The sequence below is a fragment of the Temnothorax nylanderi genome, unplaced genomic scaffold (assembly GCF_030848795.1).
Source record: "Temnothorax nylanderi isolate EJ_2023f unplaced genomic scaffold, tnyl_v1.0 TNYL_tig0023_pilon, whole genome shotgun sequence".
In the NCBI taxonomy this organism is placed as follows: domain Eukaryota; kingdom Metazoa; phylum Arthropoda; class Insecta; order Hymenoptera; family Formicidae; genus Temnothorax; species Temnothorax nylanderi.
The window spans coordinates 490,916-511,015 of NW_027249085.1; the positions used below are offsets into that span (position 1 = coordinate 490,916).

The window sequence follows — 20,100 nt, forward strand, 5'->3', positions numbered from 1 at the left end:
TGTATTATAAAATATTTAAAAAGCTTTCGACACAGTTTGTTCAAAGAATAAAATATTAAAACTATTATTTATTTAGAACCTTTTACTTATTTACGTGTCTGCAATTGTACAAATATATTAAAACATTTTTAACCAAAAAAATTTATATCTTTTTAATCAGCTAACCGATAACTAACCGATTAAAAATGAATAATAGTTTATTTTATGTTTAAATACTACTTTCAAATACGTTATTCACATTGAAAAATACAAAATCTTATTGGCAATCTTACGAAACTCTAACGAAACTCTCAAACTTCAGTGAACGACTTGGCACGCTTCAAGCAAATTCTTACATTGTGTCGATGGCCAATTGTATACAACTTGTAAGACGCATATACATGTGCGACATTATACACACTTCAAAGTCACCATTTCGCATAATATCACGCTCCTGCTTTGCTAGCATTAGTAGCAACAGTAACTTCTTTCAATTGCTTTACAAGAAAAGTTAGCAACACACAAAACGCCATAACTCTTGCAACACATAACCAATTTTATAATAGAAATCTTAAACAGACGTTAGATAAATCTGAAATTACATATTTAAAAGTATGTAACAATTAGATTAAAGAAAGAAGACTTTTATTGCATTTTAATATCATGTTATAACATTATGTTAACATTTCTATGATATATGTATAGAATAATTCTAAAGTAATTTTTTTGATAAATTAAGCAACATAAATTTAATTAAATTATATTATTTCTGACAATGTATTGACACTCTTCAATTTTATCTAAAGAAAAACCAATATTTTCCGTTCTCAAATAATGATATTTTAATAAATATGTCGTTAACATTTTTATTTAAATGTTTTAAATCTAGGTATGTATGTATATGTATTTTTTCTAAACAACGAGAATTCTTTCTTCTTTATCATAAACTACATTTTCTTTATATATCAAAGATCTTTACAACAATTCATTAAGAAGGAGATTAATCCCTTAATAACGAGATAAAACAACGTTTAATTAAAAGATCTTGTCTGTTCTTTCGTACATTATGTTCCACGGCGCATATCAAGCGACGTGTATCGATACTATTTACTGCAATATCGAAATAAAGAGCAGGCAATGCGTGAATTCGTTCGCCTGTGATAAAATATGATATCAAAAGCTTAGACGGGTAAATAAGTTCGAGCGGGACGATAAAAGAAAAACAACGCGCCGTAGAAAATATCGAGAAGCACGGATCCCTCCCAGACTACAACGCAGGCGCGCCCACGAAATGCATTCAAAGAAAACAGAAGAAGTCCCGAGTGCAAGTTTATTGGCTAGCGTTTTACTCGGCTGAATTACATGCACGTGGTGGAATTTATATGATACCCCCTCCTCCCCCGAACTTTTCTGCTCTTTACTTCGGTATCTTTTCAACAACGTTTCGGACGGTTGCGTCAGCTCTCATCTGCAAATCCAAAACGCGGTGCGCCATAACCACCGTGCCTAGAGCTGATCTGCATATCTCAACAAAACGAGAAGACGTTACAACGACTGTATCGAAACTTGAGTTATATACTTCAACAAATATCGACAAGGCAGCCATCACGCAAATAAACAAACGGAATTGAGATAATTTGTTTGCCTCGCGCGCGAATATGAATAGAATATGCCGCAAGAAGAAACGCTTGAATTTCAATTGTATTTATCTTATAAATGAAAAGCGTAATGCAATCTTAACAAGAGGATCGAGTATATGGGCAATATATATTGCATTTGTGTGTGTATACGTTTTTATATACATACCTATATAAATTCTTGGTTATTATATATATATATATATATATGATATTATAAAAGAAGGAAAAAGAAGCGAAAAGGAAGTTAGGGAATAGTTGGATCGTGCCAGCATTTAATTTGACTGAGTCCCGAAGTTATCCGGCAACTAGGCCAATATTTTATAGCCATGGCAATTAGATAATTTTGCGGTCAGGCAAAAATATGATTGTTGGCGTGTGAAAGGACAAACTTGGGTACGGGTTAATGTCGAAAGTTTGTATCGCCACCGGCATCGGACATAGTCGAACCAGGACTTGCGAAGGTACCAAACGATGACGTACACATATTATCCCGATGACATGTTGTATCACAATAAATGCGATATTCAATTTAAATAAATTTTACGTTTTTATTTTTGTTTTATTTTATAAAATTTTTAATTTAGAGAATTGTAATCGATTTGGTTTCGTTTAAAAGTGTATTTAACATTTATTTTTGTTATATTTTAAAAAGCAACATTTGTTGCTGAAACATTTATTTTATAAAGATATTCGTTACGTCATGATATGTCCGAAAGAAAAATATGGATAATTATAAAATAAAACAGAGAGAAATGCATTGAAATTTCATAAAATAATACAAAATTCCCGTATTTCATAAAAATAGTTATATCATATTACAGTACATTTTATTATTAAATCTTAGTGCACATGCTGAACGTGAAATATATTTTATCACGCATAGCCATTTTATATGATTATTATTTGTCCTCGTTATTAAATAACGCAAAATATGATTGCGTTCACATATAAAATTTCTCTACACTAAACGAATAGCTTATATATCTCAATAATACACATTAAAGGTTGCGTTATGAGTATAATAGAATATATGTAACTAAGGAGAAACAGACATAATGAAATGTACTGGCTAAACTTTGGCTAAGTATGCATGCATCATAACTATAAACTATACAAAAGAATATTTTTTCATTATAAATAAAGTATTTTATATATTCGCTAAATATGGAAGAGATATTACTAATTAAAATTCAAATTAATAGAAGATAGTCACGAGTGTTACACAACATAAATTGTCAATATATATATTACAAATACAATTTCCAATAACGTGCATAACAGCTAACTCGAAATATAATACTATTATAATTCCTGGCACGATCATTTATAATCTCAATTGTACTTATGCACATTTGTGGACGCATTAGATTTTACACCACTATTTGAACACATCCATATAATGGAGAATGCGAATAAAGGTACGAAACGAGATAGAATCCTAATAGTGTAGCACCGAGTGTGCGTAGTCGGTTATTCTCGATTTTACCACAACGATCAGATTTTACAAATATTCTCCATTAACGCTCGGAATTTTCGTCTGTACGTATAAAAGGGGTAGAACTGTGTGCGCATTCTCGTTTAAAACGGATACTTCACAACGTGCAACCAAGTGAAATAGAGATCCACATAATTACCATGCGCGCATCGATATCATATTACGCTGCGTAAATATTCATCTAATGTTCATACCTCGTTATTTCAAACGTTGTTAGAGCAATAGCGCGGAATCGTCACGTTTATCACGAACGCCCGGGAATTGTGAGCGATATCGTTGTATCTAACGCAATCTTAACGCATCGGAAGGCTAGTCCATCAAGGTTGACGGGTGGTCGACGTGCAGACATTGAATAAGCAACGCAGTCCGTTTGCGTGGGTTAAAGCGTCGAGTCTTGTTGGAAATACATACGGCACACTTCCCGGCACTGAAGTGCGCAAGTACGCTCGTGCTAGATAGGAAGCTTACGATACATTCTCCGGCATCGCGGTGCAGCTAGCGTACACCGTATGCGTGCCACCGGTCGATCCGGACTGTCTACTTGCAGGTGGTCGTCCCGCAGTTAAAGCGGCCAGAAGACGCGAGGTTGGCCAGCCCCTTTAAATTCACCCTTCATCTATCGCTTGCCTTACGACCTTAAATAGGAGAAAGGATACCTCTTATCGCGCTGCGGACCCTAACACGTTGCCGCTCGTCGAGCTTCTATTACGAGGCTGTTGTCACGACGCTTTTCTCATGATCGAGAGAAGCCGAGTTCAGACAAAAATCTCCAACAACTCGACGAGTCCTCGTGGAGTGCTTGACTATACTCTGTATTAAATTACACGGTGATTTTAAACTCAACTCGGCTCGGAGTGAGACAAGCCGTTGGATGGCAAATACGGATGGCTTTTGGTTACAGACAAGGGGCGATTCTGTTTTGGATGTTTCACATTCCTTGACGAAAAACTATTCGAGAGGAGATTATTTTAAATCAACATAAATTATATTTAGTGCGGTAGCGTAACGTCTAATAAAGCACGATAAAAGCTGAATGATTTCCTTTAGTTGGCAACCACGATACAAAACGATGTCCCAGCAGTGAATCTTTTTATCAATTATCGAAGAATGAGAGAAATGACATCATCTGCCACGACTGATATTCTATTGGTTAGCCGTTTCAAAGTGTCACGGTTTGATGAAGCCGCGCGAAAATCAAAGGACAATTCAATTAAAGGTGTCCCACGTTTGTGATTTTCTCCTCGCGACCTATCCGCGACCTATCCGCCACGATCTATCCCACATGATTTAAATCTGCATCCAACGAGAACCTGGCGATCGCCTGGTGTAGCCGTGTACGTTAAAAATCGTTAACCGCCGATAATTACTTTTATAGCTCAAGGGGCGAGTCAAGTACTCTTCTCTATCCTCCCCTGGGTGGTACGCCATGTTAAGTGTACATCGTTGTATAAACGCATGTATGCGCAACACTACAGAAGCTGGATGAAACGTCAACAAACGAAACTACCAACCAACAATCGCTCAGTACGTTCCGTACGTCCTCCTACTCATCCCACCCTCTCTCCTTCCTGTATATCGTTTCCTCCTGTATTTTCCGACCGTCCATCCTCGCTTTAGGCTGTGAGTAGAGGTTTCTGCTTGTTGCATCGACGGCCAGCCGGTCGGTTGTTCCGACGAGAGTTTTTGATTGGCTGCCCGTATCACAACAGCCCGCGGCTGGGCGTACATTGAAGCAGCATGAATAGTAAATTGGTTGGAATTGCCGTGGAACGGGAAGTTTATATCCCTTAGGAAACGAGCCATAGGACGCGCGTGTATCCCGTTTCAAAGCATTATCGCACTCTTTGCGATCGACCGCGACGCGGATACATCCTTCCTGCACGAACGCAGAGAACCAATTGACTTTGATATCAAACCGGTAACGTGATTAGTATCATGTCGTCCGGGATTATCCATCAAACTTCACGTAACGCAATTTGCTGAGTCTAAAGACCTTGACACAACCATAACATGATGGAAATGGATCTTATCATCGTATTTCATGGATATGACACCGGGCAATGCTGGTAATAACTAAACATAGACTGGCAAATTTGATCATGCCCGATTGCCATCCTAATTGATTCGGAGGATTGAATGCGGTAACACGCCGAATCTCGTAGAGCACATTTTATAGGCAGCAAATACAGAGAGCCGTCAGTTAAAATGGATTTATACATTCCCTATACAATTTTTAAGCTCATTTTTTCATATATAATAATATCCTTGAAATATTCAACAGAACTTGTTTGTTAACAGCCAGATTCTATCGTGATCGAATTGGCTAAACTTCTATCATAACTGAGTTTATATAGATGAATATTGATATAAATTAGTAATCACATATGAAAGTTTGATCTGCCCGAAAGTTTGGCCATGTTATTGCCCCAACTCTATATTAATTTAGATTAATAAACATGGTCTTCCATAATCGATTGGTAAATTGTTACATTTTAAGCAACGACTACAAATTGTCCAACTAACCAGAGCATATCCATCATGCATATGCACCATTATCATATATGAGCTGCATAGATGTACATCCTAAATATCTTGTTTATCCGTTCAGATATGGTGTATATTAATTATCGTGACACAACGTATTATCATAACATCGCGATGTTAAACATCGTCATTTCGATTAAAGGTTGTGAGTAATAGTAGCTGTTCTCTGGTTTAATAATCATATATGCATGATGGCAATTTACGGTCCTTTCAAATTGCTAATGGTCATAATTACAAACAAGATTAATTAATTACGTATTTTACACGAGTATTACGTTTCTTGTCCTATTTCTCCTTGGCAAGATTATCATACGTGCTAAATCGGTTTTTTTTTATATTACTCGCACGATTTAACTAATCGAAGGATGCCCACAACGCTTGCGAGTCTCTCGTACAGATGAGCCGCAATTTCTTCTGCCCCAGTATCTCCGGGTCACTCTGACTTCCTGACTCGATAATGCGGCGAGATGTGAAACTTTCGGACAGAATACGAAATCCGCGCGTGATACGAATTAAGAACGCAGCCTTTTACGTCGCAATACGACGTAAAGTCAATATAGAAAAATGCGATATATCTCGTAAAAGTTTAAGAAATAGACAAGGCACTTGTAACGTGTATTTTGTATAAATTGACGGAAATTGGAGGCTTTGTCATTTACAGTTGATCCATGGCGAGGTTGGGACCCTTAGCGTTGGTTTAAAGCCTTGACACGCTTTTTCTCTCTTTTCCTTTTTCCGATTCTTTTTTCGTTTTTCTTACGAACCACGAGATTCGACGAGAAAAATCACAAACGAATAAAGACATATTGTCAACGATAATAGATACGATAATCTCTACCAAATCTTATATAACTTAATACACTTGTTATTAGAATCGACATTTTTTTATAGCATTTGAAGTACGAAATTTAAATTTAAACTGCTTTCGATTTCCTTTCAGTTTATGATATTAAAAGCCTTTCTACGTCTGTATAAAGTATTAATAACGTTATTTCGCCACAAAAGTCAAAAAGATCGATTTTATGTATAATTATGCAAATATTATTAGTGCTATGTTTGTTTTCTATATTTTTCAACTTACGCAATAAGCTTACATCTTTAACAGTTATTGATCAGAAAACATTAAAAGTCGGTGAAAACGACTACATCTTTCGTCGTCACTATAATTGCTCCGAGTTCGTTCTCAGTGACCCGTTTCGAAAGAGGTAATGTTCCAAGCCAGACTGTGGATGTTACACTGAATCCCGTAGGTATTGTTCTGAGGAGTACCCACACTTGAGATGTATTTCGCACAAGAGGCAACGTATCCTGGTCGTGCATCTCCTCTTGGCTGTGTGTACTAACAGCAGTCAGTCGTTGCAAGATCCATTTGGTCGTTAAAACACTTGGTCTTTCCTATTGCACGTCCGCAATTCAGAGCTATTCGGAACACTCTGTCGTATTGATTATCCATGCGTTTCGAAATTCGTTCGAATAATGAAAACGCGACTCAGGGAAGTGTGGATTTTTAAGTTGAAATAAATATTAGCGCAAATATAATGCACATTAAAATACGATTTCGTTTCAATCGAATAGCATCGACTGAGCCGTTTAGCACAGTAAGCCAGAACGCATGCGGAAATTAATATCGATGATTGTCCCGGGAATAATAATGGCTGTGTTAGTTTTCAGTACAAACTCCTCTGTTTAAATATTTCACTTGGTTAATTATACTGGCATGTTTAAATACCGGAGTAAATAAAAGCAAATTATAAGACACTTTTAGAGAAACAAAAGACGTGTAATAAATAAAAAAGCATTTTTATTATTATTGAAGTTGTATTTATAACTCCATGTATAATGTTATTCAAAATAATGTAAATTATTTTATTTGACTTATAAAATACAACGTGACAATCAATTATAAATGTTGCGCGTAATTATAATGCACAATAAAAGATGCATTGCTTGTTTTTCCATAAATTCTCGATTCATTTTACTAGAATATTAAAGATATTTCAATACTATTATTCAAATAACATTATATTGTGAGGTGCGTTATGTTACAATATACATATGTAGAGACTTATCTGAATGGTTAATTGTGTTTTTTAAATCATACATTTAATGATGAAATATACAACCGCTGGCAGATTATCTCTTTGCTGAGTGAGCGACCAAAATGTACGGTAAAATCCTCGATTTAAAACATTTTTCTTTTTATTTTTGTTATTTTATGTAGGAATTCAAACAAATGAATGATTAAATTAAAGATACATTTTGATAAAAAAAAATAAATGAAAATTTCTTATACGCATTTACATTAAGCCGACAGTCAGCAAACAAAAGTGACGGTATCTTGGTAAAATTAGATTTCCGCAGCTCGAGATCGATCGAGTTTACTCAAGAGACGGTGTACGCGTATGCCCTGCTTCAATCCCAAAAACTTTGACGATTATACAAATCGTGCCGATAAACCTACTTCGTCCTCGCGCAATTTCGCCTCCGGATTTCCGATGTAAATCGGCGCTCGTTTGTCCTCTCGACGACGTCTACTTCAGAACGATTCGGCCAATCAAGATCATACATCACTTTCAAAGGGCACAAATGCATGAAGCGAGCGTGTACGTTTTTACATATGAATCGACCAGGGAAAATTATTACGGCAAACACATGTGAAATATAGCACTATGACAAAGCAGAAATTGGAAGGACAAACAATAGGGGAAGAGAGCCCGGTCTAGATAAAAAAATTATATATACTGATATTAAAACCGAAGTTAAAAATACGTAGGCTCGCATCAACATTTGTGACATATAGCGATTTATTACCTTTATATATTTAATATAAAAAAAAAAACAATGTTATCCAATAGCTTTCCAGTACATATATAAAATAGGCACGTTAGATAAGATTGCTGCTGTGCAGGAAGAAAAGGGAAATCTAGTACAGTCTCCTTCATATATTTCTTTCGTTATTCATATGTTATGAGTAATAATGTAAAATAATTGATTAGATGAAAACACGAGAAATTCGCCGGAATTTCAGAGTCATCTCAACATTTTTCTCTCAAAATCCGCCACGGTAAAGCTACCGCGGACTAGACTATCCAGCTCACGTAAAACAGTCGCAATTTCGCGGCCATTTAATCGTGAAAGTGGTCGAAAGTAAATGATGGTAGACAAGCGCGAGGGCGGATAAGGCGGTGATTTTAGAAAGGGATGAGCGACGTAGGTGCGAGAACCCGCATGGAAAGATAGATCGCCGGAGACCGAGCATACAGGAAAAAGAGTGAGAAAGAGACCCAATGTTTGTAGTAGTAACTCGTGAGTAGTTGCCGAGCGAGTCACCGCTGCAACCACTAACCCAACCCCGATTCCTCGACCAAGCAATCACTACTATCAGCACCTCGGAACCAAGACCAATCTAACAGTAATACAGTTGTCTGGTTAACGTGTTTTTACGAACATCTCGGCGACACGGTCTTCCGAGCTCGCGATGAATATGACAATTTGCGTAACGTACACGAACATACGTTCACGACAGAATGAACCTCACTAGCTGGCCGAAATCCTTGCTCGTAATCCTGTAAGTGCACACGTATCTCGCTCGTGCAATGCTATATTCGGATACAATATTCTCCTTCCTCAGTCTCGCTTCGATAAGACGATAAGATCGCGTTGAAATAGATCGTAACATTCTTGAATTGAAATCTTCCCCTTATTACATATTTTTTCTGTCTTAATTTCGTATTGTAAAGAAAAGCGATCGTGATATATCATTACAAACTTCTATGCCTGTTTACGAAATTCGTTACGTGCACGCTTTCGTTCACATAATTGTCTCCTATTGCTTCCTCTAGTATATACAGTGCAATCGGAGCACTGGATACGGGTTATAGTGATTTTTATAGAGGAATAGCGGTACGAACAGCGCGCAACTTGGAAAGCCATGCACCATGCTGACCCATAGTAAAATAGCGACAGCCTCGTATGTAAAAGCTCGGCGTATAATTAGCCTCGCACACGAAATGAAATTCCTGAGGGCTGCCGCCTGCTGCGAACATACTGCACAGTTTGGCGGGATCAGGTTCGGGAACGGAGGAGGTGCCAAACACGTCGAGTTTAGAGGGTCGAGGACGAATGGAGGTGTGCGGCAAGGGGTCGGCTGGATCGGTGGTAACGGAGGCAGCGGCGGCGGGTGCCGTCTGCGGAGGGTGGCGAGGGCTTGCAGAGATGCGGATCGAAGGTAATATAGGCACATAGGCGAAAGGCGAACGAAGGTGCAGAGAGAGGATTGGTTTTCCCGTTTCGGCGAGGTGGGAGACCATTTCGTCGTCGAGTGCGGAACGCTGTTGAACACCCCCGTGGCTCTTTAAACGTTCGGATCAGTTTCTCTCTCGCTCCGGATCTGTCTCTATCCTCGTCTCCTCCCCGTATCTCTTTCTCTTTCTCTCTCTCTTTCTCTTTATTTTTTTTATATCCGGCTTAATCTAAAACAGCTCACCTTTGCGTCTGCTTATCTTCGATTGTGTTCCTTGCACCGTTTATACATTCCGTCCTCGATCCTCGCAAAAAATCCACGTGGCAGATTATCGAGATGGTTCACCTAATAGGATGATTCGCGACTGATTGATCAAATAGGAAAGTAATTCGCAAAAAAATGTACGGTAAAAAGATATCGAATTCCGCCTCTCTTATTCGTACTCGTGCAACGCAAATATACGTAAGTGTTCTAAAGAAAATTTAATGAAATTGTTGACCCTTTAGATTGCCGCATATTAATTACAAGCGTTATCTCGGTTGAAAGACGCAAAACCGCTTTCATCTTCAATACCACACATCGTAGCTATACGTATAGCGGCGGTCTATGTATCAAGGCTATACACATTCCACACTTCTAATTGCACGATTCCGGATGAGCGATATCATAAACCGCGATTTATTACGCGTACCAACAGGCTTCCACAAATGTTTAGCAATAAAATGACGATTAAGACGAATTGATTCGAATCAGGCGTTATTAATGCAGAAACCAAGAGTGTCTAAATACACACGTACGTATTGGACGTCTTTATCGGGGCCGCCAATCTATTAGGACAAGTCTGAGAAGGGAGAAAGCTCGAATTTATGCGGCGACTACAAATCTTGGCTTGGCCCGACTCGGAGAGAACGAGAGAACGAACCAGAGGAGGGAAGCACCAGCTAGACTCGATTCTAGAAACTAACTCGAGCGCCGAATATCACAGTGATTGAATACGACGAAAACATCTCGATTAGAAATCCGTATTTCGTCGCTGAAGACGGTCTGATTTTTTTATTTCAGCTGAAGTTATTTTAGCTGAAAATTTCCATTTAATAATATATAAATTGCATACGAACAATATGATTATAATCACTCTTATTTTATATATTTTATATTTATCAGAACTTACATTTTTTTAAAATAAAAATGTATGTTACATAACTATTCGGCTACGATATTATCTTGAAACAAAGAATATAAAAAATAATATATAAAATAAGATCGAACAATATCTAAACTGTTCAATAATGCTTCTCAGTTCTCGAAACAAAATATATTAAATCGTCACAAATTACAATATAAATTTGAATTTATATTGTATGATTGAATACAGAGTAAAACTCGAATAACTTTTATTAATTATATTAAAAGAAACAAGATCGTCATAATATACAAATCAATTTAGAAGTTTCATTAATTATATTATTTAAGTTGCATGATAATACAAATGGAAATTTATGTAAACCGGGAAAAGTAGTGACACGATTATGTGCACAATAATTGTGATAGAAAATATAGGAAGTACAAAACAAGAGCCATATATAATAAGCAAGTAACCCTTTCGCATAGATTTGGATGCTGCTCAAACTTCAGTGTGAGCATGGGGTTCGAAGTAAAGCTTTTCTCGGAACGAAACCGCCTATCCCAAGATTATACGGAAACTTTAACGGCCACGGTTACTCAGCTTTCTTGGCAAAGTATGGCAGCCGCGGTTTAGCTCGCAGGTTTATTAGTCCCGATAATGTCCCTGCGGAGAACACACGCGTCTGTGTTTACTGTTAGAGTGTACTTGAAGATATAGACTTTAACGTGGTATATGCCCTTGCAACAAATGTATTTGCATCATGCGTCTTCGTGAAACTTTGATTTGTGCGAATCTATGCAATATTCCGAATATGAAGAACTTAATATTACCTTTGCATGATCTCTATAATTTGTTTGACTCTTGATTTTTTCCTTATATATTTTTTATGTAATTCGATATAACTTATAATATGTAAGTAGCAGCTTGAAGTAAAAATAATAATAATTATATAATTGTATTCCTAAATATTTATTATGTAATTATTCATAAAGACAGATTTTAATTCATTTGCCAAATCCTTAATGATAATATTATAAACATAAAATAATAATAAAACATAAACGTAAAATAATGTGATTTAAAATAAGTGTATTGACAACATTAGAATATACAAAATATTTGTGATGTACGAGCACGTAAACTCGAAATTAATTTAATTAGCTTTAATTAGAGTTTAACTTAATTAAAACTTAATTGAAAGTAATATCATTATAACGCTATACGTTTTAGTAGATAGTAAAAGTTATAACTTACACGCAATCTCATCGTGCGTCGATATACGGTTATACTATCCATAAAAAGACGCATCGTACAGTTTATAGCGTAATCTTGAGAGATAGGAGAAACTGGTCAGGAAATACCCAGTTTTTGTCATTATGAGGAGATCCATTAAATTGTCGTTAGTGCCGTAGCGGCATAAGGATGTACAAACTATCCTCACAATGGTAAGCGAGTGGGATAAGAAGAAAGGGGAAAATCCATTCAAACGTAGACTTCATTTAATGTAGCACATTTGTACAAAGCCCTCATGATCGAAAGCATTTGCTCCGCCATTCTTCATATATACCTTATTGTATCGCGAATTTACGCTTGACTAATACCTATATCGAATTCTTCGGCGTACAAATCTAACGTCAACCCGGTTTGGCTCATTTATCATTGAACAAGACCTCCACTAAATCTCTCAATATTTTTTCTAACAGCCCCATTGCAACAAAATACTTATTTGAAAGATTAAGCATCGAGAGAACACTTAGAAACCCTTTTAACATAATATGCATTACGTAAAAACAAAGATCAACCAATTATCAGAATACTGTCGATGAATGGTTAACTAACAATTATTGCGTGCAAGACTGTTTACTGCAAATATCGCAGATAATTATCGTGACACTCATAATCAATTCTATAGGAATATATTCCATACGAATCGTCGCTACGTCATTTTTTTTGCACGTGTCGTTTTAACACGGATATTTTGCAGGAGGATGATACGTGAGGAGTTAAGGCCAGTAGCAAAGAAAAGAGAGAAAGAGAAAGTGAGAGGTGGTGTGAACATAGACAAGTGTGTAAGTGTACTACAATCAAAGCAAGTTAGCTACGAACGTTATCTAATTTACCCTTTATTAAAAATATGTTTCATACTTTTTTCTTACTTCTTTACCTCTTTTTAAATAATTATACTTTGCAACCTTTCAAATACCTTTAACATTATTATTATATTTACTTATCTATGTTGTATTTATTACTATTATAATTATTAATCATTCTCTTATCTTTCCACTTTCACTCTTCATACTTGTATACATTGTTGCGTGGAGAAAAATATCAGCACTGCTATATATCACTGCAGCTGTAAAATATTACGATAGATCAACCGGGGGAATATAAAGCAGCTGTCATTTCGACACTAATTACATGTTGATTTAAAGTAATATTTTATCGCTCCAATTTTTCTTCGTATGTACACAGCCGTTCTCTCTTTCGTCCACATTTTTTTTAACACATCGTATCACATTAATAAGCGCTTAGAATGAAACAGTAATAAACGTAGCATTATCAATATCATTCGCGTACATTGAAATAAATTCCATAATTTTTATTCGTAAATAAGTGTTTCTATATTCGTGTTTCGTTGTCAAAAATGTTTCCTGTTATCTGTTTGAAAATTACGAGCGAGTGAACTGCTGTTTATAGTATAACTAGTGGTATTCAACTAAATTGGTAGACTTGTATGATGGTCTTTTATGTACGTACATACATGTATACCGAGAGAGTGCGCACCTCGGGACATATGCACGTATATGCGTATGTAGTAACGTCGTTTTAATATTGTTAAAAGTATTTTTTTTATGTCGTAACGTTTTACAATACAATTTGTATACATTGGCTTTAATATGCATGCTCGTATACTTCCCCTTGTTTGAAAAGTCTTATTGGACTTGAAATATTCTAAATTGAATGAGAAGGGTATTAAAGGAATACAACAAAGAGAAAGGTACGGCAAGAAGAGAATGAGAGGGGAATTGTACAGTGAGCAAGGTAAAAGAAAATCGAATCTTCCTTCACTCTTTTCGCTCTATTTTTCATATCTCTCGTTATTTAATTTTTCACTCTTATCGATATTTTTATGTAATTTGGTTATTATCATCCGAGTGAATCAGTGCTCAGATTTCTTATAAGAGAAATGGAAGTCGGTGATTGTATGCACAACGTTTCTCCATCAAATTTTGTCCATAATACCCCCACTTATACTTCGCATATTTCATATTTCATTACTTTCTTGTACTACATGCAATTTTTCTTAGTTTATGTGCACCTCTATATACGTGCACAGTTTTTCATTCAATATTTTCCCCATCGTGTTCTCCGCTAATGTAACTACTTGTTGGGAAAAGATTCTAACAATATCTGTTTATTAATTTAAAATTATATGTATAGATAATTGAGTAAACACGCAAATATGATTTAACAATATAAGGTGAATATAAAAAAAAGAGTGATAAATACATAAAAAATTAATTGTGAAATTAAATTCACATACATATCTTATGAAACTACGTACTTTACTCTTGCAATTTTTACCTGCATTATTTTTTTTTTAAGAATCTAATATCGCTAGACATATATCCAGGCACGAACTTAACACGAACAAATGGCTTAAACACAAATTCATTTTTGTGACCTTGTGGATAATGCAACAATAATCCAAATAGGAAACGAACAAAGTATTTGTGCGAGGGGAACCAAGAAACCATCCATTCCGCTCAGTTCGCCCTGATTTACATAAACCACTAGAAAGTTACAAATGCAGCGTCAGTTCGAGCATTGATTATTCAAATATCCACGGATGTCCGAGAATAAGAAAAAGGAGAATGGCCACGGGGACAGCCAGTGTCCACTTAGTACCCGCTACCATGAATTTAGTCGGGACGAATATTGGCGCACTGCTAGGGTGACCGGTGCCAACGAAACTTCAAGTACCCGCGTTATTTAAGGGGGCACGAGATACGTACATTCGAGTTCTATCGTCGACCACTGGAGATTCCATCCGCCATAAAACGGAGAAAAGTGGAAACTTCCCTTTCGGGAGAAGGAAAGAGCAAGGAGATATTGCGGAGGTCTAAAGCCATCTCGTCCTACCTTTTTTTTTCCCTTCTCACTTCAGTGTTCTGCACCCTTTTTTTTACTTAAGGTCGGAACTAACGCGTCCGGACTCCAACGCGGTCGGTAGAAAATTTCGAGTTTACCCCCGAATTTCTTGTTGATCTTTCATCTCCCGGCTCTCGGGAGCGGCGAGTTATCGGAAATTCAGTGAAGTAAAAAGTTACTAGATTCGCGCGATAAATCTAGTTATTCGATCGCCAAGTGGTTCCCGCTAGATAAGAATAAAGTTTCACGGGGATTACGCCGGAGCCGCCATTGACCTGACGTATATAGAACTTCGATTTAGGCACGTCCACGTAATCAGCTGCCTAATGAGCCGAATCTAGAACTACAGGCTGTTTCCGTAATGGCGGATCTTCGACCAGGCACGTCCGAGGGATCATAAATCACGGATCATTTACGAAGAGCGAAAGTGATCTGACAGAACCAGCGAATTTCGATATTTTCTTGTCAGCCAAATTCTTGTTTGATCCGCAATATCGTAATATGGATTGTTAGTCGGTGGAAGCTTAAAGGAAAATTCCTGCAGAATTTTTAATAATGTGTAATATCGTTACTACTACGCTTTTACGTGCTCAATACTCGAAAGTAGTTACTTACTTTTATTGCCGCGCGTAAACTGACACGTAATTTCTGCAAGCGCGAAAACGTCGAACTTTAAACATATCGACGGTGTGTGACTGCGACTATAATACGTCGGTAAATAGCGCTTTCAAGATCGTGCCAGTCGTGCAATCACGTTAGGGTTGGGTACGTATTAAGACCTTAGCGTATACGATGCATGAGTCGACCACTTAAAATGGAAACGTCGAGAAAGTCATGCCTGAGGGGTTAAATTGGAATATCGCATATTCAATGGAATCAAATCAGTTTGAATCGGTATAGCCCAATCTCGAGGGGAGAGAGAGAGAGAGAGAGAGAGAGGAATATTTCGATTAAAATATTAAGAATTCTCAGAGGGAAATAAGGCCAGAGTTTGAAAACAATCTACTGTGCCTAAAAATTATAATTTCTTAAAGTTCCTGTTATATTCTGCATTGGAATTTTAACATTCATAACAAAATTTTATTATTTATTACATAAAATAAGATGAAACATCAAAAGCATCAAATTTCGCCAATTGTTTTGTTTTCTAAAAAATTTTGTGAGCCAGTACCTTATCTCGTTTTTATTACTTACATTCTTTTAACTTAACTTTATATTTTAACTAATACGAAAACTGTCATTAATCTATGTGCATATAATGAGAAATTTATTTAAAAATTCATATTATATTTTCTATAAGATATTAATTAAAAACTTGTGACTAATTAAATGACATTGGAACTTACATCAGGCTGATACAGCTATTTATGCCTAATATAAATGTAAATACAAATCTACGTATAATGATTTTATGCATTATAGATGACACTGTTCATTCTGATTCTCATTTGGATGTATTGCTGGTATATTACGTGTCATATCAGAATCAATCAAAAGCTCAGTGTGATAAATTTCGATAAAAATACAATCGTATAGTTATTCTTTCACCCAGTATCATTCCACGTTCGAATCGACTTCATCTTCGCAATCTTTCTTTGAAATCTTTTTTTCTCTTTCATGGAATCCACTCCATACGAAAACCATCGCCATAGATCTACAATAGCTCTTCAATTTTTCAACCAGATATTCTCGATATAACCGCTTCAAAACGTCGGGAGCAATTCTTCCAATCGATCCCCGATATCTTGAATCTCGATTTCTCCTCTCGGTCTCTCTTTCTCTCTCTCTCTCTTTCTCTCTTAAATCTCGAAAACTACGTCCATAGCGCGGACAAGTATTGACAAAAAAGCAGTGACAGCTTCTCGTGTCGCTTAAAATCCAATATAAAATTAATATTCCGCTGAAGGCAATTTATTACAGTTCTAAAAGGAGGATATGAGATATAGATCCAACATCATCTTAAAATACGGTGCCATATATTCGTTATAAACATCCTGTGCCAGAATAAAGTATTAAAACGATTATTATATATATTCAAAAATAGCTTTTGTTCCGAGACTTTGTTAGAATTATTTATTCGCGCATTTCAGTTCACTTATCCGAGCCAAAATTATATTTTTCAGGGGAATCTGACAATAAACAGATAAACAAAACATGATGATGAATTAACACTTTTTTAAAGGAACCGAACTTCTCGTGATTGATAAGTTTATTTGATCGTAACATATAACGAAAAACTTTGCATGTTCTGAGTAGGATTATAAAACTGCAGCAGTTAGACATATACAGATAGACATATCTTTTTTGAATGATGATATGATTTATCTGCATCTTGACATAAAATGCTTGCTAATTTAAAGATCTTGTAAAATAATTATACACACATACACACTCACAGTATAATGTATATAATGTGCATAATTCTTAACTCAACTATCATGAATACTAATAATGAAAATACAAAGATAGTATACAATCTATGTGTACAGCATAAACGTTCAAGTGCGATGATATAATTAATGTACATTTATAATCATGAAAGGACACAAATTACGATTTTCGCACAGTTGTCTGGTTTCTATTTGATAAAAGAAAATATTATAGAGGATTTATTATATTTGACAATTATATTATGAATTGTATTAGAAATACTTAGGGAAATTTTTAATTTACTTCGAAAATATCTTTTTCGTAATGAATAAATTTTGCAATCATATGACTCGTAGAAATAATATTGCATTAATCAGCTACCGTGTCGCGATAATGCATTGATTCGTTACACATTTTGTCGTATAATAATTCTCAGCTATTAACTTGCGAAACGACCGGCGATCAAAGAAAGTAGAACCGTAAAAAGTTCACGACTTCGCAAGCGCCAGGAGTGCAGATATTTCAATCTCTCTTTTTGCGAAATAAGCATTCTAGAACAAACAAAATTTTTTAAAGCCGACCATAGGCGGCGACGGGAGGCGGGCAAGCTGCGCCGACATTCCGGGAATACTGAGAATAACGTTCACCAAGCAATAAAGAGATAATGCCGAGCTTTGAGAAAAGAAGAGAACGTCCCTCGGTAAGTTCTTAACGGGACGTTCTGCCGTTCTGAAAACCTTCCATCCTCGAACGAGGCAATTACAGGCCGTGGTTTACCGGTCGCGTTTACACCCGTAGCCTGCTTGAACCGTATAGGCTAAGCCCCCGTACGATCGTAAACTTAGCTGACGGGATTCAACCTCTTTGGCATTGGCGTTCGATATCTCGAGCAGCTCTCGCGTCTCGCTCCGACCACACCGTGAAATCCGGTTGACCTCTTTCGTAGTATCAGTAAAAGTAATGCCGCGGGGGAAAGGGGGGAGGGCGCGAGAGAAGAGGTAAAGGATATATGAGAGATCTATCGCGTTGAGGGAAGTAGATACTTTCAATAATGGCTTTCCCAAGGCCCCCACGTGCGTGTTGTTTCTTATATTGCTATCGGGATCGTATCCGATCGCCATTGGATGTCGCAAACGGAATAATCATTACGCCGTGTGCTGATCGTTTTTTGATGAATGCCCGCGTAACTCTCCGCTTCACAACGCTGCTCATTCTTTGTACGCCAATCATGACTGCGAACGAGCAGGAGTTATGCTTTTCAACAACACGACTGTGCCGCGCATTGATTGATAACAAAATAAACGCTGCGATGGGGTACAGCAACTAATATTTCCCGAAACGTTTCCTTGATCAAGGAATAATTTTGTTGTTGTAATTTACAACATTGTTACTAATATTTGACGCGTAATAACATCTATGAAAGCAGCATCCCATTTTCAGAATTTTGATGTAATTGATAGAGTTTTGAAATTAAGCGCAATTGAGGAAAATTGGTGCGTTGACGTCGATTAAAACAGCTTGTAATATAGTGGGCGTTATATATACATCTAAAGTAAACTTATTAAACTTCTCTACACAATTTTGAATTTTATATTTGCTAAGAGTAATTAATCTCCTGGCGTAAACAAAATCAACATCAATAACTTGTAGCAAATATAATCTAAAAATTCATAACACAAAACTCGTTAGCTCAAGCCATAATTGAGCTCTCGCAATAAACTATTTTTAAACTATTTCATGTTCTTCCATATTACATTGCGATGTGTAAGAATTCCGTATATAAATTTATAAATATTTATCACTGTATTTCGTTATGAGTTTATGTTCTGAGTCAAGAAAGACACGTATAACAATTAATATTCAGGAGTCATAGCTACGATTATTAACGCTTGAACTAGTTTTCTTAGACCTCTCTCAACAGGTTATACAAGTAAATGAAAATTAAAGTGTATCATTTTTTTTGTCTCACAGCGAATGCAAAGCCGTTGACGTTCGATGAAGTTTACAATCAAAGTAGTCCGACCAACTGCACGGTATACTGCGGCGGTTTAACCAATGGTTTAACAGAAGAACTCATGCAGAAAACTTTCTCGCCCTTCGGATCCATCCAAGAAATTCGAGTGTTTAAGGACAAAGGCTACGCTTTTATCAGGTAAATATGCATTTTATAATGATTACATTAAAATATATTCACAATGTATAAATATTGTCAAACTTGCTTATCCTTAATAAGTCGGCATTATTTAGGAAATCGTTTTTAAAAGAAAAAAATTTCAGAAAACCGAATTAAGTTTACGCGCTCATTATTAAATTTAAGTTTAAACTTATTATATATTTTTATAAAATTAGTTTACGCATATACATATATGTATATGTATATATGTATATGTGAATATATATGATTATTAATCTTATTCTTTGTTGTAATTTGTTGTAACTAAATAACCAATATAAATATTTTTATAATTTGATAATAAGATTGACTATAGAATCACATTGCCACAATATACTAATTATTTCGCTACATTGTAGCTTTTATAATAGTGTCATG

The 20,100-nt window shown here is 36.1% G+C and overlaps 1 protein-coding gene across 10 annotated transcripts in view; it reads left to right on the top strand.

The window, feature by feature from the left end:
- The window catches only part of LOC139769533 (uncharacterized), a 405,408-nt gene that overhangs the window by 360,966 nt on the left and 24,342 nt on the right, over positions 1-20,100 (top strand). For 9 of the 10 annotated variants that reach the window (XM_071700652.1, XM_071700655.1, XM_071700657.1 and 6 more), the window contains one exon: positions 19,521-19,701. In XM_071700652.1, the coding sequence (XP_071556753.1) occupies positions 19,521-19,701 (181 nt within the window). Of the gene's footprint in view, positions 1-13,009; positions 13,097-19,520; positions 19,702-20,100 lie in introns of those variants that run through there. The other variant, XM_071700661.1, reaches the window with a different exon arrangement.